The 24,674-nt window shown below is 47.9% G+C and overlaps 2 protein-coding genes across 2 annotated transcripts in view; both read right to left on the bottom strand.

Annotated features, from left to right (window-relative positions):
- Positions 1–9,135: 9,135 nt before the first annotated feature.
- Positions 9,136–12,913, bottom strand: VCPKMT (valosin containing protein lysine methyltransferase). Its single transcript, XM_083864006.1, has 6 exons — positions 12,687–12,913; positions 12,453–12,563; positions 11,948–12,020; positions 10,891–11,010; positions 9,949–10,053; positions 9,136–9,355 (listed from the first exon to the last, which is right to left on the bottom strand). Exons 1-6 carry the CDS (start codon positions 12,896–12,898, stop codon positions 9,341–9,343), a joined length of 636 nt encoding a protein of 211 aa, XP_083720132.1. The 5' UTR covers positions 12,899–12,913; the 3' UTR covers positions 9,136–9,340.
- Positions 12,914–15,814: 2,901 nt separating this feature from the next.
- Positions 15,815–24,674, bottom strand: part of SOS2 (SOS Ras/Rho guanine nucleotide exchange factor 2) — a 42,081-nt gene continuing 33,221 nt past the window's right edge. The window contains exons 14-23 of the mRNA XM_083863794.1: positions 23,942–24,161; positions 23,128–23,247; positions 22,701–22,863; positions 22,121–22,238; positions 21,851–22,023; positions 21,473–21,589; positions 19,520–19,781; positions 19,177–19,218; positions 18,203–18,312; positions 15,815–17,607 (exon numbers count right to left, since the gene is read on the bottom strand). Coding sequence (XP_083719920.1) covers positions 17,095–17,607; positions 18,203–18,312; positions 19,177–19,218; positions 19,520–19,781; positions 21,473–21,589; positions 21,851–22,023; positions 22,121–22,238; positions 22,701–22,863; positions 23,128–23,247; positions 23,942–24,161 — 1,838 coding nt within the window. The 3' untranslated portion in view covers positions 15,815–17,094. The remainder of the gene's footprint in view (positions 17,608–18,202; positions 18,313–19,176; positions 19,219–19,519; positions 19,782–21,472; positions 21,590–21,850; positions 22,024–22,120; positions 22,239–22,700; positions 22,864–23,127; positions 23,248–23,941; positions 24,162–24,674) is intronic.

A 24,674-nucleotide genomic window follows, 5' to 3' on the forward strand; every position in this document is an offset into this window, starting at 1 on the left:
GGTCTCTCCAAAGACTTTCTCTGCTCCCAAAGTTTGATTCACAAGAGTGAATTGTGTTATATTTACTTATTTATTTATTTTTAGGACAGATTTTTTTATTGTTATTATTTGTGCAGAAGGGAACATGTTAATCCCACCCCTCTTCCCATACAGATGGATTTAGGTCACGCTGGGAAGAGGGGTGGGAGAACCTGGAGTGAATCACATCCCTCCTGGAACAAACAACCTTCCCAGAGCTCAGCACAGGTGTCACCATCAAACCCCACCAAGGCCCCTCAGCACAAGGCAAACCCAACCATTCCACACACCTAGACCTCCCCAGGAGTCTTTTAATTCCCCTCAAAAGTTATTTTGAGTCTTAATTTTCCCCGGGGAGGGCCCATTCACCAGTGAGGGTAACACAGGAGGGTGTCCCAGCTGGTTTTTTGGCTGAACGAGCAGAATCCCCTGCGTTTTCCCGTTGCTATGGCAAGGGGCAGAGCTGGGATTTTTGTGCATGGGCTGGTAAATCCGGGCCCGTTCTGCACGGCTGATTTGCCCTCCAATTAATTAAGGGCATTCTTCACTTCCCCTCACAATTAACATAAAGAAAACCCAATTAACTCCTGCACAGTGGACGCCGAGCACCGCCTTGGGCAGTGAGAAACATCCCTGCTCTCCTGCAGGAAAAATCCAAAGATTGTCCAGCTGACCACAGACCCCACACTGGAGCTCAGAGCCTGTTCTGAGCCATCCCATCCCTGTGGAACCACCCAGTTCACCCTGAGTGAAATCACATCCTTGGCTTTGCCAGACCTCATGATGTTGGCTACGAGCTGGGAATTGGGGTGGAAAAGGAGATTTGGGTGGAAAAGGAGATTTCTGGCCATCCTCAGGCAGGCTGGTGCTCTTCCCACAGCTCTTGGGTGATCACTTCGCCAAGAGCCCGGAGCAAAGCAGGTACAAAGGGCACTTCTGATGCCTTGGTCACTCATCGTCCTTTTTACAGCTGAAGCCGTGAGTCTGGAGCAGCCTGGGAGCAGAGTCTGGGAGCAGAGTCTCTGTGTCCAGGGCATCCCCGCCCCGGTGGCCACACCTGCAATCGCTGCCATGAGGTGCAGCAGGTATTTCCTGTTCCAGGACTGCTCCGACCTGCCCCGAGCAGCTCCTGCCTCTCCCGGCCCTCCCAGCTGGATTTGGGTCCTGCATGACCAGTGTGGCTGCAAGGACGAGCTGTGCTCTCTCCAGGCTCCCAAAATAAATATGGGAGGAGGGAGGGGATGGCGGTGCCCTGCCAAGATAAAGGGTGAGCAGTGACATGGTCTGAGCTGGCTCCTGCTGCTTCACCAAATCCTTGGGATTTGCCCCCAGGATTTGCCTCTGGAATTCCCACAGTGCCACAACGTGCTGAATTTGCCTCATCCAGGGGATGCCTGGTCTCTGAACAGGGAGGTGGCTTGGTGACTTCCAGCTATGTCACTTTCTCACCTCCACTGGCTTCTGAATTTTGGTTTGGTTGGATAAACCATGCTCTGGTTTGTTTATCAGCTGCCAGATGACCTGGAGCAGATCCAGTGTCCTCCCCGAGCTGGGAATTGCCAAAAACCCCAAGTGCTGGCACCACCAAGCCTTTTTTTCTCCTACATTTTTGCTAGTTGAACACTTTTTAGGTGTTTGTGTCCAGTGCACTGGGCAAACCCTGGCTTTGGGTTTGGACTGGGTTTGGATGAGCAGCCTCCTCCCTGCAAAGGCACCTGGAGCATCCTTCATTTCCAGCACCGAGCTCTGAGCCTGAGGAGAGACGGAAGTGTGTCCATGCAGGGGGTCAATCCCATGTCCCCCACCTTCACATTTTGAGTTCTACCTTCCCAGGGCCCCTGCCCAGGGCCACCCACGGAGCTGTGACAAAGCCATCACACCAACCACGATGACACCGACTGCAATTCCTGAAGGTCCAACCCCGACCACGACATCCAGCCCTGTCCTCAGCCCCTGCCAATAATCCCCGGGGACAAAAGACCCCGAGGGCAGCGCCCGCCCCCGCCTGTAATTCCTCCCCTTCACCCTAATCCCCGGCCCTTCTGTCGCAGCGGCCAAATCCAATTAACCGTGCAAGGATCGCGCTCCACCAGCCTTCAAATGTTCAAATGCAGCCGCGGGAGCCCTTGGGATGGGTGGGGTGGCAACGCTGGGGGTGGAGGAGCCATCCCTGCCTTGAGTAGGGTTTATTCCCCCCCAAAAAAGACTTTCTGAGAGCAGGGAGTTGTGTCTGGGACCCATGGCTTGTTGCTCTGCTGAGGATGACCCTTTTTTCCCATTTGGATTGGTTGTGGTAGCAGCTGCCAAGGCCCCACTCCAAACATCCACGGGGGTCCCACTCATCCTCCAAGACTTAATATCCACTTGCTCAGGGTTTGCCATGAGCCTCTGACCTCTCTTTCACATGTGGTGGCAGAGGAAGATGCTCTGGTCCACCTCCAACCTGGCATGGAGGATGGCTGGGGATTGGAAGGATGTTCTCCAACCTGGCCACACTCCCAAGCGTCCCAAGTTTTGTTTTTTTTTCCCCATGATCTTGTTTGCCAAGAAGAAAAAAAAGACTCATCATGGAGGTAGCACAATTTCAGGACAGTCCCAGTGAACCCCCACCAGGACCAGAGTGCAGCCCAAGGGTTTGGATTTGCAGCTTTTGCCAGGCTGAACTCAAGCTGCAATTGGGATGTGAAATCAGGTAATTCTGGCATGGTGAAGTTCCTGGGATAGAAAGGAGAAGGGAGGCCAAGGGGAACTGGAGGGTGCAAAGGCAGCAGAACAATGAGGAAGGGCTTTGGTGGGGGCATGGAGGATGTGCCAGGGAGACACTGCTTTTCCAAGAACACATTGAGTAAAATGTGAGTAACTGTGGTTGGCCCCAGGAGCTGCAGAAGGACCAGGCTGGGCCTTAAATGAGGCGGAGAAACACGTGGAAACAGAGGTTGGGTGCAAGGGGATGAGGTCCAACCGGCCAGGGGACGGCTTCAGGCAGCACACTGACCACTGGCAGCTGCTCCCACACCTGAGCTAATGTTTAGCTTTGGACTTTGCCAAGTTGTCCAAGGGGCAAAGGAGGAGGAGGAGGAGGGCGGGTGACCCAAGGGGGGTGGAGGGTGGCTGTGAGCTGGGCCAGTGCCCAGGGCTGTCACTCCTGCACGAGCTCTGGCTCACAGAGAGACATTTCTGAGGGTAGTTTCTTCTGGTTTGGTCCTGGTTCAGCAGGACATTCCCTGTCAAGGCCTTGCTGAGCTCCTCCATTTAGCTCAGCCCTTCCTGATGTATTTTATTCCAAACACATCGAGCTCCAGACAACATCTGCACGGGCTGCACTGAGGGGACACTGTCGTGGTCAGGGTGAGGAGCCTGGTGGCATCAGTGACAAGGCTGCAAACCTGTCCCCAGGGCTGAGCACATCCCATTGGCCTGGATAACCCACCCTGGCAGGTGCCTCATCTCTATTTAAACCCCCTCTCCTGGGATGTAATTAAGGACGTGCCTATTAATTGCTGTGTCACATCAGCACGAATCGTCCCTGTCACCACCGCTGCTCCCTGGGCAGCTCCCACTGGACCATTGCCATGTGTCTCCTCTCCATCCCCACTACCTCACCCTGCAGCTTCACATTTTGAGTTCTGCCTTCCCAGGCAATTTTGCACATTCTCCAATCCCAGATTATTCTAATGACACCGTGGAAAAGCTAAAAATAGGAGGAAGGCATTTTCTGCCTCTCCCCCTCCCCAGCCGCCGTCGGGAGCGCGGGGACGGCACCGGCAGCAGGAGCCTCTGAGGTGTTTGCAGGGAGCGTTTGGAGAGTATCACACCTCCCCTTTCCTTCCCAGCCCTGGATCTTTAAATATCTGGCCCAAATCCACATGAGCCTGTAGCTGCTTAACTCCTTCCTTGCACTCAAAATCCAAACTGGGCACCTGGATGGGATGGAGGACGTGGGGTGGTGGGTGCAGAACACTCCTGAGTGAGCCAAACTTGCAGGAGTGACTCAGCCATGGTGGGGGTGGTGGAATCCTCTTGGCTTCCCTGGGGAACTCCTGGCTCCAGTGGGAAGCTTCCAGCTCCAGTGGGATTCACAGAGCCCACCTGTCCCATCCCACTTGATTTCCTCTCCTGCCAGGGCTCTTGGATGTCTCAGAGTCCTGCATGTGCCAGAAAATGCTGTGGGAAGAAACATCTGAATCCACACTGCTCTCCCTAAAATGCACATCCCAAAAAAGTGGTGTACTCACCCAAAAATGGTGCACTCCCCAAAAAAGTGATGCCCTGCCCCAAAACCAGCCATGCTGGATTTAGCACCTGAACACGCTCGGCAGGGTGAAGCTGCAGCCTGGGGGCAGCTGTTCCAGGTTATTTCTGTTTTTTATTTTACTTAAGGCATCCTATGGGATCCTGCACTCAACAAGGCTGAGCTTGGGAATCCATAGGGAAGTGTGGACATTCCTGTCCATGATCCTGCCAGCCCTCAGAGCCCAGCAGGCATCAGCTGGGTCAGGCTGACACTGCTGGGCTGGGCAGGGGGAGCAAAACCCACAGAAAACTGTCACCAACTTCATCCACAGCTCCAGAATGGATTCCCAGAGCCTGCACTGGGGATGGGTCCGTGCACCACTCTGGGCATGGAAACTGGAGCTGCCATGAGGACACAGAGGCATTGGAGAGGCAGGGAGCAGGGACAGGGACACTGTTCATCCTCCTGGGACACAGAGATCCAAACGGGAGGGGGACTCAGCGCCTGCTCCAGGGGTGTCAGGCCAGGCTGGTGCCGATGCTGGAGGTGGGATGGGCTGGGGAGGCCGGGCAGGGCGGGAGGAGAAGCAGCCGCTCGCTGCCCCGCAGGGGGAACAGAAAGGCCGTGAGCCGGTGGCTGCCACGCGCCGGGGATTGCGCTGGAGCGGAGCAGAGACGGATGAGTCAGAGGATTCGGGCACAATGGGAAGCGCGGGCTCAGCACGGCCGGGGACACGCAGAGACAGGGATGTGCCGGGATGGGGCTCAAAGCTGCCGGCGCTGCATCACCCCGAGCAAACCTTCCTCCGGGGCAGACGCGGAACAGAGGGGGAAAAATGTGGGGTTTTTTCTGCTTGGAGAGGAAGGAAACGGGTGAACTCATGGAGAGGGCTCTGCCACGCGTCCTCCTGGCCACGGGGCCGTCCTGCACCTCCCAGTGGCGCTGGCAGGGGACCAGGGACCACATCCCAGTCCCGCTGCTTCCTCATGGCACCCCCGCTTCCCTCCTGCCCACTGCTGCCTGCTCACTTCCGCAGCCTTGCCCACTTTATAAGTTTCCTTTTTTTATAAACCCCAAAAAAGCAGACCCAGGAGAACAAGAGGAATAAAGAGACAGCCAGGTCTGTTTCACCTCCTGATCCAAGTCACCCCAATTCCCCACGGAAGCTGGTGAGGGCAGGAATAACAGGCACAGGATAATTACAGGGCTGAAGATGGAGGTGCTGCCTGGGCATGAGGTCCCACAGCTCACAGGGATGGGAGAAACCTCCCATGGCAAACCTGGGGTGGACTCAGACTTCCATCCCACAGGGGAATTTGGGAAACATCTTCCAAAAATGTCTCCACAGGCCAAAACAGTTTGACAGAATTTCAGCCACTGCTTTCTCTGCTCGTTGTTATCTTTCTTTCACTTCACACGGGATGGTGGCTGGGAGAAGCTGATCCTCAGGAGACACTAAATTTGGACACAAATGTGGACCACCATCACCCTGGAGGTCCTGGTCACTCCCTGGGGCTTGGACAGCCACAGGTGTAGGAACAGGAGCTCCAGGGCCTCTGTGCTGCACAAAACTCATGATTTGCATGGCCTCAGAAAAGAAACTTTCTTCTTTTTTTGTTTCAGGATGTGAAAGGAGACCACAAGGCCGCGGTCCCACGGCTTCCCCAGCCCGGGCTGACAGGACACTGCACCAGCAGTGAGCAGATCAAAGTGACACCATTTCAGAGGGAGGGCTGGGATCCCTCTCCTGGCATCCCACACTCATGGGGCAGTGCTGGGAACATGGGCCAAGGAGCCACATCCACACCACCACTGTCACCAAGGAGTGTCCCCATCCCCCAGGTGGGGCTGCCAAAACACCTGGGGCCTGAAATCATAAAATCCCTGAGTGGTTTGGGGTGGAAGGGACCTCAAAGCTCTTGTTCCACTCTCTGCCACAGGCAGGGACACCTTCCACTGTTGCAGGGTGATCCAAGCCCTGTCCAGCCTGGCCTTGGACATTTTAGGGATCCAGGGGTAGAAACAGCTGCTCTGGGTACCCTGTGCCAGGGCCTGCCCACCCTCACAGCTAAAAATTTCTCCCTAATATCCTGGGAAGCCATCCCCCTGACCCAGGCCCTCCATGCACTGCCCAGCTCGCAGGGGTGCAGGTGCAGCAGGGATGGGAGAGCCCCTGGATGGCACCTCCTGTCACTGAGCTGGTGACTGTCACCCTGCCGTTGTCACTGCGCTGTTTGCTCAGTGGGGCCCAGGAAATGGCACAACAACAGCAGCAGAAGCCACAGAATAACCCAAGACACGATTTAACAGAACTGTTTGTGGATCAGGAGCCCACTGCAGCTGGGGGAGCAGGAGTAGATCCACAGGAATAAAAGCCCTTTTCCTTAATGCTGCAGGCCAGAAGTGTCATTTTCTAAGAGAAGAATCCATTTGTCCAGGACTACATGCCATGGAAAATGATTACACAGCTGGGGAGGACACTTTCCCAAGCCAAGCCACCAGCCCTGTGGGATGTGTGGGAGCAGGTCCTGGCCTCACACAGTCCCAGGGGGCTCTGCAGCAGCACTGGGAATCACTCATGGATGGCTGGATCTGGACACTGGAACTCTTTCTGGCAGCCACACTGCATCTCCTGCTTGTCCTAGAAAAGGGAGAAGTGCCCATGCAGCACCGTGGCTCCTGCAGTTTGTGACTGATCCCATGACAAGAAGTTATCTGTGATTGATGTGGCTGGTGCTGAGCTGGCACTGCACACTGTGCTCCCTCCTGGACTGCACGCCCTGGATCCAAGTGGAACTGGAACAGCTCCATTGGCTGTCACAGCCAGGAGTGAGCAGCCCAGCAAAGCCCCAGAGGAAGCACGGGATGGTGGCACTGCCTTTGCTGTCACCAGAGGGACAGGGCAGGGCAGAGCCACCCTCCAGGGCTGTGGGCTCTCCCTGGAAAATCACACGGGATCTCTGCACCCACAGCCCACACAGTTTCCCATTGCTTGAGCTGGTGTTGAAACCAAGCCAGAAAATTATCCACAATTTAAGCATGACTTTAGGCAAATGCCTCAAACTCCTGTGACACCAAACCGGCTCCCACAGCAGCAGCACAGGGAGGTTTCCTGCTCTCTCTTGTGAGGACACAACCAAATCTCAGCAAGGTGAGGCACAGGGTGGGTACTCAGCTGGGACGTGGTGGATTTGGTGCTGCTGGTTCCCCCCACAGCCAGCCTGGAGGCAGAGCCCAGGGATGAGCTCTCTTATGTGGAGAGCTGGGACAGATTTGGGCTGGCATGGCAGGAGGCACTGCAAGGGACAGGAGTTCTCCAGAGCACCTGCTGTGCCCCAGAGCCCAGGCAGAGCCTGTCACAGACACACTTCTCCAAAGAGCCCCTGTGTTTAATGAAGTGGCACCAAAACATGCTCTCTTCTCTCCAAGGAATCAGGACAAATCCAACTGGGACAAACAGGACAGGTGAGAGAACAGAGAGGTTGGCAAGACACAGGATCACCACCTCCCTCGCATCCCTTTTTCCTCTCCTAGTTCAGAGCAGGCAGCCACCAGCCTCTCCAGACACGGTGGGGCTGAGCCCCAGTCAGATCCCATCATCCCCCTTCCCAAAAGCCCTTTTTTCTCCCCAAAAAGCAGCTGTTTCACGTGGTGGCTCTGGGGAGAGGCGGCCCCTCCCTGCTGCCCTGGTTAGCGGCGGTTTCCTCCCCACAGCTGCGGAGCAGCAGCAGCAGCACTTGGGTTTTACATCCCCCTCCCCGGGTGCAGCTGGTGACAGGAGGTGACGCAGGTGGTGACACCACCCAGCCCCCTCCCACGAGGTCCCTGTCACCCAGGGACAGTCACAACCCTGAGCAACGTGGGCCCAAAGCTGAGGGCACAGCAGAGCAGCAGCCAGCAGGGAAGAAAAAGCACCACTTCCTCCCTTTATCTTCTGAAGAGATCCGAGCCCTGTGCAAAAGGAAGTGCTGGTACCACACGTCCTGTAGATGAAACACAGCTTGTTCCATCAGCTCCAAACCCCTGGGAAAGGCTGCTCCTCTCTGCATCACCCCCAGCACCAAGCAGAGTATCCCAGTGTGACACCATCCCTTTGCACTTTGGGACACCATCCCCACCACTGCTGAGATTTGGGGATCTTTCCCTCATTTTTCTGGAATAAGAGCTTCCACCTGGGAAGCCACGCTGGTGTAAATATTGCAGTAAATCCCTTCCTGCAGGCCACAGGGTAATGAAGCTCTTCTCATAACGAGGTAACAAATAACACGTGTGGTTTGACAAATTAAGTTCTCGCCTTGGCTAATCATCACCGCAGCTCTCGGCAAGCCAGGACAGTGCTGGAGGATGTGGGAAATGTGTAAGGAATTCTCTTACTGGAGATAAAGGGAGACTGAACTCAGAGCAGGTGCACAAAACTCCTGGGAGCCTTCAAACAAAGCTCTTCCCAATCCACCATTTTTTTTAGAGAAAACTCACAGAGTAACTCGTGCCTCTGTCACAGACCCAACTTCCACAGCTGCTTCCAGCACAGAAAAGTGAGAATTCCTGCAAAACTCCTCCTCTAAGCCACCAAGGGGCAGAAACACCGACAAGCTCAAGGTGTCAAACATGGGCACTGCAGATCTTTATACCAGAAAAGCACAGGTGAAAATAGAAGGCAAAACGATTTTGTGTTTTGTCTGTGCAGGAACCACCACCACGCCAGCTCCTGGAATGAGCCTCCGAAGAGGGAATGACACAGGATGAATGAAGAACCCACCATGTAAAACCCATCTCCCGTGCCAAAGTTTTATTGACCGGCCGGTTTGAGCCGCTCCCAGAGCTTTCCCCTCCCGGAGGTTTCGGCGCCGTTCCCGCAGCGGCCGCCCCGGCACACACCCCCGGGGCCGCCCCGGCTCCATCCCCGGCTCCCCGGGCCGCAGAGCAGCCCACCGCTGTCAGACACCTCTGCCGAGTCCGCCAGCGAGAAGCTGTTGGGTGCAGATGAGTCACAACCACACCGCAGACAACAGTCAGTCCCTCCGTGGGGTTATCCCATCCCCTCTTCTCCACGCCTCTGCCAGGGGAGAGATCCTGTGCTCAAAGGCCTCACGGTGGGGAATTCTGTCGAGAGATTTTCACAAAGATGACAGATTTTTTTTTTAAGCGGCCTGGTTTCGTTTGAGAGCTGAGCCTGCATGTTGTGTCAGCACAATATGCAAAATATTTTCTTCACGCTTCATCCATTAACCCCAAAATGATCAAAGCCATCCTGGCAGCTGCTGAGTATCAGATCTAGAGCCTGGTTTTGAGGAGAGGGTGCCAAAAGCAGCACCAGGCGTTTTATTTTTATTACTCTGGTGCCTCCAAACTCCAATTTGGAGGTCCCATCCCACCAGCACAAGGAAGCAGGAGAAGTGTGAAGCTCAAGAGGAAGGCTGACACCTGGAGCACCAGGTTTGGGAACAAAGCAGCTTCTTTGTCCAGCAGGGATCCAGGCTGTGGCTCCACAGGGTCCCTAATTTCACAGTCAGTATGGAGCTCTCACACTGTGCCAAGGAAAGAACAGCTCTGGGAATTCCTGGCAGCAGCTGCTGTGTTGGTGCCATTGGACCATTGCAGTGAAGATGTCCCTGCCCATGGCAGGGGGTGGAATGAGATGAGCTCTGAGGTCCCTTCCCAAGAAGCCAGAACACCCTGGGATCCCGTGCACCTACCGTGCTCTTCCTGTGGATGTTGAGGATGTGGATGTCCTCACTCCGATACTCCTCGTCATGCTTGTCCAGGGGAATTGTTTCCAGCTCAAAGTCCCTCTGGAGCAGCTGTTCCACAGAGAACAGTTCCACAAAGGCTTCCACAACCATTCCAGGTATTCCGCCCCACCCCATGCAGCACTTCGCCCTCATTTAAACTGCTCCAGCACTAACTCAAAGCTACAGACACCTGCGATACTCCAGGAAAATCTATTGAAGCTTGTGGTAAAACACTCCTGGAGGGATTTAAAAAATGTGTGGATGTGGCATTTGGGGGGAAATTGGGTTAAGTGGTGACCTTGGCAGTGCTTGGGAGAAGGTTGGACTTGATGATCTCAGAGGACTTTTCCACCTTAATAATTCTGTGAATCCATGATTCTGCTTCAATCCCTGAAATGCTAAGCCAAACCACACACCTGCCTGTCTGCCAACCTTCTCAACTGAAAAGGAGAGGAGAGGAAAAAAACCCTAAAATCCCCCAACACTGACTCTGGGACATGCTCAGATTGGGCTGAACCTGGCAAGGAAGGAAATAAATCACAAAAAACCCCAAAATCAGCCAGAAACACCAACACCTGTTGTGTTTATTGTGGATGAGCACTGCCCTCCTCACTGCCAGGGCCCCACAGGAGTGTGAGGCACCAATTATCAAACAGGTGCTCTGATTAACACCTACCAACCCCCTGCAAGTCTCACCCTTTCCCCTTTTTTTTGCAATATTATAGTTATTATACATAATCCTGCTTAAAACACCTATTAATGGGCTCTCATTAGAGAGAAGGAATTTTTTCAGAAGCACCTCTGTCACTCAGGAGAGAGTTTTGAGCTCCCAAGCAAAACTTTGTGTTTTCCCTCTTGCTTTCAATGGGACAGCCTAAAAAGAAAATGGGCTTAAAACTCACTCACTTCAAAGTATTTTCTCTCAATTTCAGGGTTCTTCCCCATAGTCCTCTGTTCATAGCAGCACAGGACACACGTGTCAGGGCCTGTCAGGTCCTTCAGGGTCTTCAGCAAAGGCTCCAAGGACTGCCCAAAAAAAAGGTGAAACATTCCCCACGTGGATTTCAAGTTCATTTTACTGGTTATGATACCCTCCAGCTAAAGTCTTCACCCAAGAGAGAAGCTCCCAGTTTTGCTCTGCAAGGAGTTATTTTTAGGACTTTAAGTGGGACAAGAAGAGCATGGGGGGAAGGCTGGGAAGCAGAGGAGAAAGGGGGACTCACAGGAGAAGAGTTTCCCACACTGACCAAGAAAACTGCACTGGAACCCAAGCCAGAAACATCCCACACTGCTGAGTGGGCACTTCCTCGAGGCACACAACAATGACTATTCCTCAGTGTGTTCCAAAAGTGAGAGTTTTCTCAATTACTCCTGGAGGATGGCTCAGATCCAGACCACAATGGAGGGAAATGGGACCAGCAGGCAGGGACTCAATGCCAGGGGCTGGTAAAGCCATTGGAAGGGCACTGGGACATGGGGTTTTTCAGGTTATTTTCCTTTTCCTGCAGCTTCCCTCAGCTCTTCATGCACATCCTACACAGCTCCAGCTGAGGGCACAGGGCAGACTACAACAACCACTCAGCTAGAGCAGGATTTCTCCTCTTGCCTTCACAAGGAAGGCGTGAGCAGAACCCAAACAGCAGACGTAGCACCTTTAAATTTCATTTACCAATGATTTCAGCAGTTCCCATTTTGCTTCACCCTTCCCAATGCTAAAAAAAAATGAAATAGAAAAAGGTGGGGATGCACAAACATTCAATTTGGGTTTTTTAACATAAAAATAGTCTCTGGTCTTACATCTATTAAAAATGCCTCTTCCAGTCTTGTTCTACCTATTCCTATAAACCAGAGGGACCATGACATGAGAACAATATTTATCTGAACAGTTCTCATATTAAACACACTGATCCCATCCCCTTCCCAAGAAACCTTTCTGTAAGGGTTTAGCAAAGTCCTTATTTACCTCCTCATAGTAAATGCAATCAGCCATGAGTATATAATCAGGGGGAGGCTGAAATTCTGTTACATCTTCACCCCTACAAAAAACAAACAAGGAAAAAAAAAACCAACAAAAAGTGAAAAGAAGCTTTAGTAATAACACTAAAGGATAAAGTTAACTATGGTGTTGTCATGTTAAGTTTTCCCCTCACAGTGATGTTTTGAAGTTATTTAGCAATTTAACAAAGGCAGTGTAGAATCACAGAATCCTAAAATAGTTTGGGTTGGAAGGGACTTTAAAGCCCATCCCAAATCCAACCCCTGCCGTGGACGGGGACACTTTCCACTATCCCAGGGTGCTCCAAGCCCAGTCCTTGGACACTTCCAGAGATCCAGGGACAGCCACAACAAATCTGGACACCCTCCCAGCCAGGAATTCCCAACTCCCAACATCCCATTTCTTTTCCAATCTGAACCCAGAAACCCCATTAAATCTGACCAGAGGGCACGAAATAAAGGCTCATACAAACCATTTCAGTACCTTGGCTCGGACTGACCCTGTGACCAGGTGCTTGTTATTCTCAATATTAACCATCAACAGCTCCTGCAGCTCCTCCAGGTCTGTGACCGTCACGTTCGCCCTGTAACACACACACAAACACACACAAACACGGTTAGAGAATAACGCCGTGGCAAGGGATCCGCACAGAACAGAAAAAAGGGTTTAAAGAAGGGTGTGAGGGAGAAAACAGCGCTCCCCTCACCCCAGCGTGGCTGCCATGATGCCGACGGCTCCAGTGCCCGCGCCCAGCTCCAGGACGTGGCGGCGGGCCAGGGGACAAGCTCCGGTCTCCAGGAACTTGGCGAGCACCAGGGCGGCGTCCCAAACCACAGAGCCCACGCCGCCCGCCGCCCGCTGCTCCAGGCGCAGCGCGGGCCCGGCGCGCCGCTCCAGCTCCCGCACAAACCCCGCCATGGCCCCGCCTCGTTCCCGTCCTCTTCCCGCCCCCGAGAGGAAATGGCGGGCGGGCCCTGAGGGGACGGCGCTGCCCGCCCGCCCAGCGCGGCGGGAAAAGCTGTTTTTTGTGTATAAAGAGGCTTTTCCAGCCGAATTTAGTCCAGGATTCCGTCTAGTCATAACGATTCCAGCGTTGCCCAGCGGTTTCCAGATGAAAGTATTGCAGGATTCCGGCAGGGCAGGGAGAGCGGAGCCCCCTCAGGAGCCCCTTCCCTCATCCCTCCTGAGCGGGGCCAGCCCCAGCCCTCAGAAGGGTTTTGTTACAAAAACAGCCCTCACGCAACTTAATAAAGGTCTTAACAAACATACAAAAAGGGTCTTAATAAACCTACAAAAAAGGTCTTAACAAACCTACAAAAAGGGTCTTAATAAACCTACAAAAAAGGTCTTAATAAAGCTACAAAAAAGGTCTCAACAAACCTACAAAAAGGGTCTTAATAAACCTACGAAAAAGTCTTAATAAACTTACAAAAAAGGTCTTAACAAACGTACGGAAAAGGTCTTAACAAACCTACAAAAAAGGTCTTAAACCTACAAAAAAGGTCTCAATAAACCTACAAAAAAGGTCTTAATAAACTTATGAAAAAGGTCTTAACAAACCTACGAAAAAAGTCTTAATAAACCTACAAAAAGGGTCTTAATAGACTTACGAAAAAGGTCTTAATAAACCCACAAAAAGGGTCTTAATAAACTTACAAAAAAGGTCTTAACAAACCTACAAAAAAGTCTTAATAAACCTACAAAAAAGGTCTCAATAAACCTACAAAAAAGTCTTAATAAACCTACAAAAAATCTTAATAAACGTACAAAAAAAGGTCTTAACAAACGTACGGAAAAGGTCTTAACAAACCTACAAAAAAGGTCTTAAACCTACAAAAAAGGTCTTAATAAACTTATGAAAAAGGTCTTAACAAAGCTACAAAAAGGGTCTTAATAAACTTACAAAAAAGGTCTTAATAAACCTACAAAAAAGTCTTAATAAACCTACAAAAAAATCTTAATAAACGTACAAAAAAAGGTCTTAATAAACCTACAAAAAAAGTCTTAATAAACTTACAATAAAGGTCTTAACAAACCTACAAAAAGGGTCTTAATAAACTTACGAAAAAGGTCTTAATGAACCTACAAAAAAGGTCTTAATAAACCCACAAAAAAAGTCTTAATAAACTTATTAAAAAGTGTCGTCCTGACTTTCAGCCTTCTGATCTTGTTTATGTATTTCTACTGGAGTTTCTTATGCGTGTAACGTAAACAAAAGTAGATTTATTATTATTATTTTTTTTTTTTTTTGTGTGTGTGTTTGACTGCTGGGGTCAGAGGGGTGTTCTTCTCGTCCCCCAGTCCTTGTTCACATTCCAAATCCTATTTAAACCCCAAATCATAATAAACTGCCCTTCTTTCGCTCCTTCAATATGATGATAAAGTATCGTTCTTTCGTGTCCTCTTGAGATAAAAAGTGTTAAAACTTACAAACTTACAAAAAAGTGTTAATAAACCTGCAAAAGTCTTAGTAAGTCTATAAAAAAGGTCTTAATACAACACACAAGGGATTTAATGAACTTTAAAAGGGTCTTAATGTACAAAAACGTCTTCATAAACCTGTGAAAAGGTCAATAAACCTATGAAAAAGGTCAATAAACCTATGAAAAAGGTCAATAACCCTATGAAAAAGGTCCTCATGAACCTATGAAAAAAAATTTAGTAAATCTACAGAAAAGGTCTTAACCTACAAACCTACAAAACAGTTTTAATAAACTCACAAAAAGGGTTTTATGCAACTGAATACGAGTTGATTCTGCCTTGACACCTTGAAAATGCAAAGGTTTTATGGTTTTTTTCCTCCCTTGGATATGTGGAAGAAAGCTTTTTTATTACTTTATTTCTCCATTTCTTTTAGACCAATGGGTGGTCAGCAGATTCCCCTTGAGGGGAGGCTCCTCTTCCTTGGGAAGTTTTCTGAGGGAATTGCCTTTTCCCACACAAGCCAACTTCAAACCCAAATTTCACATTTTCCCCCCCTCCAGCAGTTTTTTTGTTGTTCTTTTTACCTACCCCTCTAATTAGGAAGTAACTGAAAAGTTATTTATTGCTCTCTTGAACCATGCTGGTGGGAATCTCACTGCCTTTCACCACTTTCCATGGCCATGTTATGATGTATTTTACTGTGGAATATTCAAAAATGGTTTTGGCATAAGCACTTGTACAGGAAGGCATAAAGCTGACATCTGTATATTCTAAAATGTGGGAGAGAATTTTTTTCCTCTTCAACAACACATAAAAGTCTGAAAAAATATTATTCCTTGTTTAGCAATTGCTGCTGGTGAGGACTTCAAAAGAGCTCATGAAAATAACTTAAAAAAGAATTCAACTTTCCCAGGTCATCCTCCATTTCCTACCTGCACTCCCAGTTAGTGTATGTCCAATTTGGGAACTTCTTGAATCTTTTTTTAGCAAAATGAAGCAGCTCTCCTATAAAAAGTGTGTTTTGCTCCTTGTGTGAATGGATTCCAATCCTCTCTTCTTCTCATGGAAGGAGCACAGCGGGGACAAGGCTGTTCAAGAGACAGATGGATAAATACACCTTCCCAAAAGAAAATTGATGATGATCCTGCACAGAGCCAGGAGTTGGATTTGATGATCCTGATGGATCCCTTCCAGCTCAGGGTATTTCTAATTAACATCCCTCCTCAGTCATATCTCCTTTCCAAAAAAGAGGATTTTCCAAATGGAATGCCCATGACAATGGGAGCAGCTTAGGCAGAGTGATGAGAAGCTGGAGTGTGATTTGGAAGCCTGGAAAATTGGGGCATTTTGTATTGTCAAAAATGCAATTCCCAACCTTGTCCTTGCGAGGAACACGGACTGCTCAAGCTCTTAAAAATTAAGACTGGGGTGATTTATTAATCTTGTTAAGAACTCTGATACAAAGCACAGTAAAAGGCCACAAACCAGTAAATAAAATGTGGCTTGTGAAGGCCACTTTATAAATGCTGCTACAGAACTACCAGTAAAACAGACTCACTCTCACACCAGCTCAAACACGGCGGTTCGACTGGCAAAGAAAAGTTCCATTCACTTATCAGTTTAAAAAGTTTAATAAAGCTTTAAGTGTTTGCTGGTTTAAATGCTACCAATTTCCAAAGTGGATTCACGAGTTAAGTGTAGATCTAAAGGAGGTTATTAGGTCTGGAAGGCAGGACTGTTCCCGAGCCAGAGGAAACGCTGCTGGCTGGATCCAATCCCGGGAGTAGCAGACTGTGTTATAGGCCTCGAAGTCGACTTCAATTTATACATGTCATTAGCATATCTGTAAATATACAATATAAACAATTGTACAGGCGCATAGCTTTGTTCTCTACAACAACAGACAAACTCTTTAGCTTAAGACACCTTTGCCTATCAAAACAAAAAAAGGCACATCTGAACAGGATGCACGTGAAGTACTCAGGATCCTCCCCGATACCCAAGATGGGTACTCCTCCTTCATCCTTTTTCCAAAGAACCAAGACCAACCAAATATTTTGGTATTTAGATTCCAACCTATTTTTTTTTTTCTTTGTCTTCAGCAGCAAATCAATGGCAATTAAGACATGGCATGAGAATATTCCAGAACAGGAGCTGTCACTCGGGAACCTCAAGGCAAGTGGTCAGAGGTTTTCAAATCTGTGACGCTCCATATCCTCGTGTTGTTTGATCATCCCCAGTTCTGGGTTTCCTTAATTAAAAAAAAAAGGCCACTAGTGCTCAAATTTGAAAAAAAAATTCCACAGACGCACCTTTTTTCTTTTTTTTTTGGCTCAGTGCAATTAAATGATGTCAGTTTAAATTCACTTAGTGTAGCTTACAGTGCAAAAGGTCTAGTTTGTGTCCTGGCAGAACGGTCGGCACTGAGGATGTGAACAAGGCAATGCTGCTGCTCACCTGAGGGTAATGCTGTCCAACCACACAGGTTGGAATGTGTGTAGTCTGAATTTTTTTTCCAATTTAAACCTTTTTTTTTTTTTGATCAGCAGCACTTTAAGAGCGTAATTGGTGAAAATACTAAAAAATATGCTGCCTTTTCTTTTTTTTCTCCTGAATAAATTAAAAAAAAAAAAAAAAAAAAGGAACTTTACAAATAGTAATTCCAGTGTCAATGACTACTATGGCTAAGGTCATTGAGGAGTTTCTGCATTCTCTAACAAAGACAGTCTGTGCAAAGGAGGGTGGGAGAGCTCCCTTTTGTAAGTCTTTGGCGGCAGTTTGGGCAGCTGAGGGCTGGAGTTGTGCCGGGGCGGCACCGGGGGCACGGCCGGCTGCGCCAGGTTGTTGTGGCTGGCGCTGAGGACGCAGCAGCGGCGCAGCACCCGCGGGCTGGGGGTGCTGGGAGGGGTCCCCGGGGAGCTGGGGCCGGAGCCCCCCTCCCGCAGCCACTCGGGGTCCCGGGGGAAGCGGCCCAGCGGCGGCGGCTGCAGGCTCAGCGGGCAGTTGATGAAGTGCTCGGGCGGCCGCAGCGGCACCGGGGGCGGCGTGTCGGGGACGGGGTCCCGGGGGGGAGGAGGAGGAGGGCTGTGCAGGGGTTGCTCCAAGGGGGTGGTGCTGTAAGCAGGAACGCGGGGTTGGATCTTTGGAGGCGGCGGCTGCCGAGGTGGGATGGCTGGAGGATCGTCGTCCGGCTTGGGATTTCCCTGTGGTGTCACACGGAGAAAAGGGAGGTGTAAGAAATGGAGAGCGCAGGATCTCCAGAATGGATATCCCGTCCCATTCCTCCCCCTGCCATGGGCAGGGACACCTTCCACTGTATCACGGTGCTCCAAGCCCTGTCCAAGCTGGCCTTGGACACTTCTCAGCTTCTCTGGGCACCCTGTGCCAGGGCCTCCCCACCCTCACAGCCAAGAAAACTCTCAAATTCCCAACATCCCATCTAAACCTACTCTCCTTCAGTTTAAAGGCATTTCCCTTGTCCAGATGTTTGGATAAAGAGCAATATTCAGACAGATGAGGAATTCTCCTGACCTCTGCTAGTGGTGCTGTCAGAAACAGAGCAGCTGTACTGCTGATGGGAATATGAACACTATGTTCCTGAAATCCCTAGCAGAGTTTGAGAATCCAAAACTTTAAAAAAGTGAAGCTGGAGCTCTGCATCTCAAAGTCTTTTAGGCTGACAGAGCCGTGTTTGGATCAATGGCTGAACTTGACAATCTTAAAGGTCTTTTCCAAGCTAAAGGATTACAGATATTCCCCAATGTATCACCAAAGTTATTCAATCCAGGACAGTAATACCTTAGCATTGGAAGCATCCTGATCCATCTTTTTTCGTGGAGGAAGTGGAGGAGGGTTCTGAGGCTCATCACTCAGTTTAGGGAAACTCCCCCAGGAGCTGAAGAAAGTCTCTGGAGAGGGAAAAGCAGATATTTTACTCCTTGTGCAGTATTTCAGGAACATATTCTGGAATATCAAGCCAAGCTGAAAGCAACTCAAATAAAACCTTTGTGCTCCACAGCAACATGAACCAGGAACTTCAGCAGTAAGAAATCCTTTAATTCATTGCTTTAATCAGATCTAGGCCTCACTAAGTGTTCTCCTATGTCCACTATCAAAGAAAGGCATCAACAGTCAGCAGGCAATGCTGAGGGACAGGAAAATAAATCCAGGAAACTCAAAGTGAGGTTTTACAGAGGGAGAAAAAAAATCCTCAAATTAAGAAACAACAAAACCTGTGACTTGTATTGGTGATTTCTGTCACACCTTTGCTTTTCCTTTTAGGAGTGACTGAGCTCTGTGTCTGCATCTGACCTGTGCTCCCCAGCTGGAATTTAAATTAATAATATTTAAAAAAAGGTTTGTGGAATAAATAAAAAGAACAGCTGAAAACACAGGTGAATGCAGGATATCCCTCACAGGTGTGACAGAAAAAGTGTCTCTTCCTTCCCAGCAACAGAGCAGTTATTTTCACTAAGTGGAATTAGGAAATTATCAAGTTCCTTTATTTGTAGCTTTAGTCAAACAAAACAATCAGCAAGGACATTCAAAATAGAAGGAAAATCATGTGGGAGTCTAGAGATAAAAACCCAACCCAAACTAAACCAGCAGCTTAAGTTTCAGGCTTTACATTCTTTCCTGGACATCTGATCTACAAGGAACCTTTCTGAATGCAGCCCACATTCTCATCCCAGATTTCAGATTTTAACCCCCACTGAACTCTCCTGAACCCGGGGAAGGCAGAGTTAAAGATTTAACAGAGTCCCAATACTCACTCGACTGAGGCAAGTTCACAGGAGCGAAGATGCTGTTGTTACCTGGGAAATAAAAAAAAAAAAAAAATCCATTAAACAATTTCCAGGCAGAACCACTGCACTGCAGCACACAACAAATGCCTGAATAACCTGAGAGATCAGAAAAAAACCCCCAAGTTTATCCACTGCAAATGTGAATGAAAATTTCCAGTGTAAAACATTCCCGAACCGGAGAACTTAAATCACGCTGGGAATGAATTTAATTCCTTCCAATTTTGCAATTGATTTTCTTCCAGGCTGGAACACACCCCCAGCACATCTGGGCAGCCTGAGGGACAGCAATAAGGTTATTAAATGCATGTACCATAAGAACTGTTGAGGTCAATGTCCAAGAAGACGCTGAACTCGGAGGACGCCGACACCGGCGGCGTTGACGGCGTGTTGGGGGAGGTCGGAGCCGACGCGGCGGATTCGTGCTCGGACTCGGTGATCCTGCTGAAGCTGATCTTGCTGGGCTCCTTTTCCAGGGGCAGGGGGTGGCTCCTCAGGGTGCCAGAGGTGGAGCCGTGCCTGCCCGTGTTGGGCCTGATCCCGGGGGATTTCAGGGGATATGTTGTTTTCCTGGGCTGGAGACAAGGGGAGATGTCAGCACTGCAAGGTTACGCACTGCGAGGTGCCCAAAACACTGCAACATTCCCATACAAACACTGCAACATTCTCAAATACTGCCATATTCCACACTGCAACATTCCCAAACACTGCAACATTCCACACTGCAATATTACCAAACACTGCAACATTCCACACCACAACATTCCCAAACACTGCAACATTCCCAAACACTGCAACATTCCCAAACCCTGTTGCCATTCTACACTGCAGCATTCCCAATACTGCTGCCATTCCCCACTGCAGCATTCCCAAGGCTCTCTGAGGTATTTTAAAAGTATTTCTCACAGAGCAGCAGAGCTGATGTGAGGTGCAGCGTTATTTACACAGCAGGAGTTTGCTGGAAGCTGTGGATGCAGCTGAAGAAATCATTTTTTTTTCCCCATAAGTGTGAGGAATGAAGAGTCCAGGTTCTGCTGCCAACCAGGACAAAACACTAGGAAAAACAAGTCGCAACCTTGGGAAATATAAATTTATTTCAAGTAAATTCTTCAAGCTGCAGAAGAGCCCCAGAGCAAGACCACAGAAACAGCAAAACCACAAAGGGTCACCAGGCCCCTCCACACACCCAGGACACATTTGGAAACACATTGTCCATATCCTCCAGTTTACCCAGGACAAAATTCCTACAGCCAGGTCACTGTGGGGACAAAGCCAGCCTGGTTAGGCTTGGGTGTGATCCAGCACAGATCAAAGCTGAGCCTTGCAAAGCGAATTATGTCCCCATCCTTCAAGGGTGTCCAGCACCTTACAGCACCCACAACTGGATTTTCCTGAAATTCCAGGAAGATTCTCTCTTTGGAAATCATGAGCTGTAAAGAAATCCTGCCCGGCTGACTGGACTCCTATTTTTAGAAATTATTTTAATAAAATTACTCTAAGAAGCATTTTTGCAACAGCAATTTTTCTTGCCACATTTGTAACATCATCTCACTTATTCCTCTAACAAGAGATGGCAAAAATGATTTATAGCTCTCCCAAAAAATTAGACATGGCTCCAGTTCCTCAGGCAATTACAACATATAAAAAACAAGTGCTCTAAATTGTGATTTTCCTGCTTAAAAAGAACTCTGAGCTCCATAAGCTGGGTTTTTTTAAACCCAAAATTGCTACTCCTTTAAATTGAACTGTATTTTCTTCAGCAAAAAGGACTGCACCTGGTAAAGTCTGCAGTTTTTGCAACTACATCAAATACTTAGACAAAAGAAAAATAGAAATCTGAACATATTATGTATAAAAAATAGTATTTTAATTAATATCAATATTTCTTGATATTGTGAAATGAAAAATATTACTCCATATTTTATCATATGATTATATCGTAAGAGATACAAATTTAGCAGCAGTATTTCAGGTTTTGGGGTGAAAAGTGAGTTTTAAAGTAAGACAAAGGTAATATATTTTAGTAGTGACAAACATCAGGAGTAGAAGTCTTTTTAAATCAAGTTTAGTTGGCAAATCAGCTCATGATAAAATATAAAATATATCTGGCTTATTCAGTTAACCACAAATTATTTTCATAGTGGTCAGGGAATTTTAGCTATTTAATTTTAATTAAATAATCCAGGAATTGGACTTGATGACCCCTGTGGTTCCCTTCCAGCTCAGGGTATTCTCTAAATCCACAAAATTTCAGGGAAAAACTCACAAATCGAGGTGGTTGCTTGCAATTCCGAGGTTCAATCTCCAAGGACTTGTTGAACAGATAATCTGTAAACTCTTTTTCTGGTATCTTCCCCATGGGATTGAGATTTTCAAAGAATTTCTGAATGAAACAAGCATCAATAATATTTAAAAAATAAGCATAGAGAAAAAAATTTAATTAAATACTCCTAATTCAGTGATTCAAAATCTAATTTTTCACCACTTTTGGCTGTTCCTTTGTGTGGTTCTTTGTTGTCTACCAGCCACTGCTCCCCCCTCTTTGGATAATCACAATTCATGCAAAATTAGGTCCAGTGCTAGAAGATTATTTGGCATTTTTCCTCCTCTCCAATCCCCCAAGAGAGATTTAATGGCAGCTCACCCGGATTTCTGGCTCGACCCGTAAGCAGTAGGGCTGGTTTTGATACTGCTGAATTTCTCCTGTGATTTCAGCCACTTTTCTCCTCTTACTGAAGTTAATTAATTCTTTCCCTTGTCTTTTAAGGAAGTCAGGATTCCCTTCTTCTGTCTTCAAGATATTTGTTAGGTATATTCCTGATTTAAAGAAAAAAAAAAAGGAGGTTTTAACCAAACATCTGCAGCAAATTCAACTTCAGAGTGACACAACACAAAGAAAATTAATGTCACTTACCAAAAAAAGGCACACAGGGGGGGTTGATTGACTTGAGCTTAGCTAAATACTTCTTAAAATGATCTTGGCTTAATTCTACTGCTTCATCCAGAACTCTTTTTTTCCTTTCCTGCAGTGCCTGAGTTGTCAAAATGAAAAAAAAAAAAAAAAATAGGATTGGGAATCTTCTCAACATCATCATGGTTAGCAAATACAAGGCAATTCCCTGGCTCTCTGAGCAGAATTTGGGAATTGAAATGAAGGTTTCAAAGAACCTCTTGTGTCAATGGTTTGCTCTGGATTGCAGCACCCAACAATCCAGTCGTGTGGATCCTGAGATTCCAGAAAACAGATCATTATTTTAACTTGAAATTTAGTCTTTAATAAAAATTCATTGATTCTAACAAACATTTGATTCTAACTTCAAAGCCTTATGCTGCCTTTCAGAGCCATACAAAACTCAAACCATTTTATTCATATTCCTCTTTTTCTGTTTTGCTCCAGGAAGGCTTTGCTGCCAACAATGGATTTCACTCCAAAACTGTGTGTTACCCAGGTCTGGATTCTGATTTAATTTCCTTTTTCCAAGCCCTAAACTCACCTCAAATGTGTGATCCAGCCTGTACACTGAGACAGAGTTCACAGCACTGACAATCTCCAGAACACCATTGAAATTATTGAGGTCTTGGAAAACCTGCAGGATTTCTATGATCCTGCTCAGCACAGCCACTCGCTCCTCAAAGTTCTCAGTCTCCACAATGCACCTGATCAAAAGATGGGATTTCAGAAACAAATTGGAGAAATAAAACCTGACACTTTGTGACTTATTAAATCGATTTTTTTTTCCCATGAAAACCCATCCAGCATGCAGCTTTTGGCTCTCTCTCCACAATCTCAAGTATGAATTTATGCAATCACATCTTACATGTGCTCCAGTTGGAAAGTCAAGGGAGGATTTGGCAGAATGAACCAACAAACCCCAAGCAGGTCCAGGGTGAAAGTGGCTCGTGTCACTGCCCTGCACTCACTTTTCAAACCACAGAGTGAGGTTTGTAGTGTGACGAATCATTTTCAAGAGGTTTGGGGAGTTAATTTCCTTATCTTCCTTTGTCCACACGCTGCCAACGAGCTCAGAAGGCTGCACAGCCCTGGGAATGACAAAACAGGAGGCAAAAACATTCAGTACAAATAAAAACTGTAATTTCTCTGTTTGCATTGAAAAATTATTTCTCCCTTTAATCACGACCTGATATTTCACAAATCCGGTCCCACGTAATCTACTACAGAACACACAACTCTTTGACGAGTACTTGAGTAGGAAGGAAATACATTATCTTAACTGAAATTGGGTAATTCTGAAGAAGCATTTTCAGATAAGAAAATTACAAAGGAGTGAGTTTCATTTTCTGAAAGGGCAAGAAAACAACTTCAGAAAAGTTAAAAAGTGAAAATAGGAAGGTGAAGCACTTGCAGCAACTGGTCGGTTTCAACACAAAACCTCCCGTCACTGAAGCAGGAATGGGATTTTATAATCTGAATTTTCTAAGACTCTTGAATTATCCACTCTGCATTTCTGTTGTCACAGGTCTGACGTGGAGATAAAACCTCTTTTTTTCCACTCCTGTGCACATTTTAACATGGAGCAGACAGCAAGGAAACCTCCTCCTGTAAACTCTGGGACCCGCGAGTTGCGACTTCCAGAAAACAATCGGTTTTTGACTGATGGCGTGAACCAGGAGCACTTTTTTGGGGGGGTCAAATAATGCCAAAGCAAGGTGTGCTTATTAATTTTTTGGGGGTGAAATAATGCAAAAAAACGAGGTTTGAGAGCTGAGGCCCTGCCTGTAGAGGTCGGACTCGAGCAGGGTGAGCTGCCGGGCGATCTCGATGGGGTGCAGCGTCATCAGGTCCAGCGCCTCGCTGTGCCCCACGCGCCACAGGTGCCACTCCAGGGGAGGTGGGGGGCTCTCAAAGGTGATGTTGTGGCTGACCCCATCTGCCTGGGCTTTCTTCCTCTTGATGATTTTAGCAATGGATTCCACCCACTTCTTCATGGATTTGCCTGGAGAAGAAAAATCATTTAAAAAAAAACCCCAAACCACACGTGAGTTTTTTAATGCTGTTGTAGGTAAAGTTTTAAACTGGTAGAGGGGGGAATTAAACTCAAAGTCCAAGAGAGGGGAAAAGTGCATTAATCTTGTGACAAGTGTTGGTTTTTAATAAATTCATGTTCTTTCATAAATGTCAATGTAATAGAACATTCTCTGGGGAGGGAATATTTTGAGTTTGCAAATAAATAAATTTGGAAACTGGAGCTCAGGCTGGAGGGACTTTGGACAAGGGATGGAGTGACAGGACAGGGGGAAATGGATTCAGACAGTGAGGGCAGGGTTAGATGGGATATTGGGAACTGGGAATTCCTGGCTGGGAGAGTGGAGAGCCTTTGGGTACCCAGATTTGCTGTGGCTGCCCCTGGATCCCTGGAAGTGTCCAAGGCCGGGCTGGATGAGGATTGGATCAACCTGGGACAGTGGAAGGTGTCCCTGCCCATGGCAGGGCTGGGACTGGATGGGCT

This window comes from Zosterops lateralis (assembly GCF_965231275.1).
Source record: "Zosterops lateralis genome assembly, chromosome: 6".
NCBI classification, from domain to species: domain Eukaryota; kingdom Metazoa; phylum Chordata; class Aves; order Passeriformes; family Zosteropidae; genus Zosterops; species Zosterops lateralis.

Coding starts and splice junctions, on each gene's coding strand:
- VCPKMT (XM_083864006.1), bottom strand. CDS start 12,898: ATGGCGGGGTTTGTGCGGGAGCTGGAGCGGCGCGCCGGGCCCGCGCTG. Junction 12,564..12,686: donor ATCATGGCAGCCACGCTGGG/GTGAGGGGAGCG, acceptor TGTGTGTTACAG/GGCGAACGTGACGGTCACAG. Junction 10,054..10,890: donor TTGAGAGAAAATACTTTGAA/GTGAGTGAGTTT, acceptor TCTGTGGAACAG/CTGCTCCAGAGGGACTTTGA.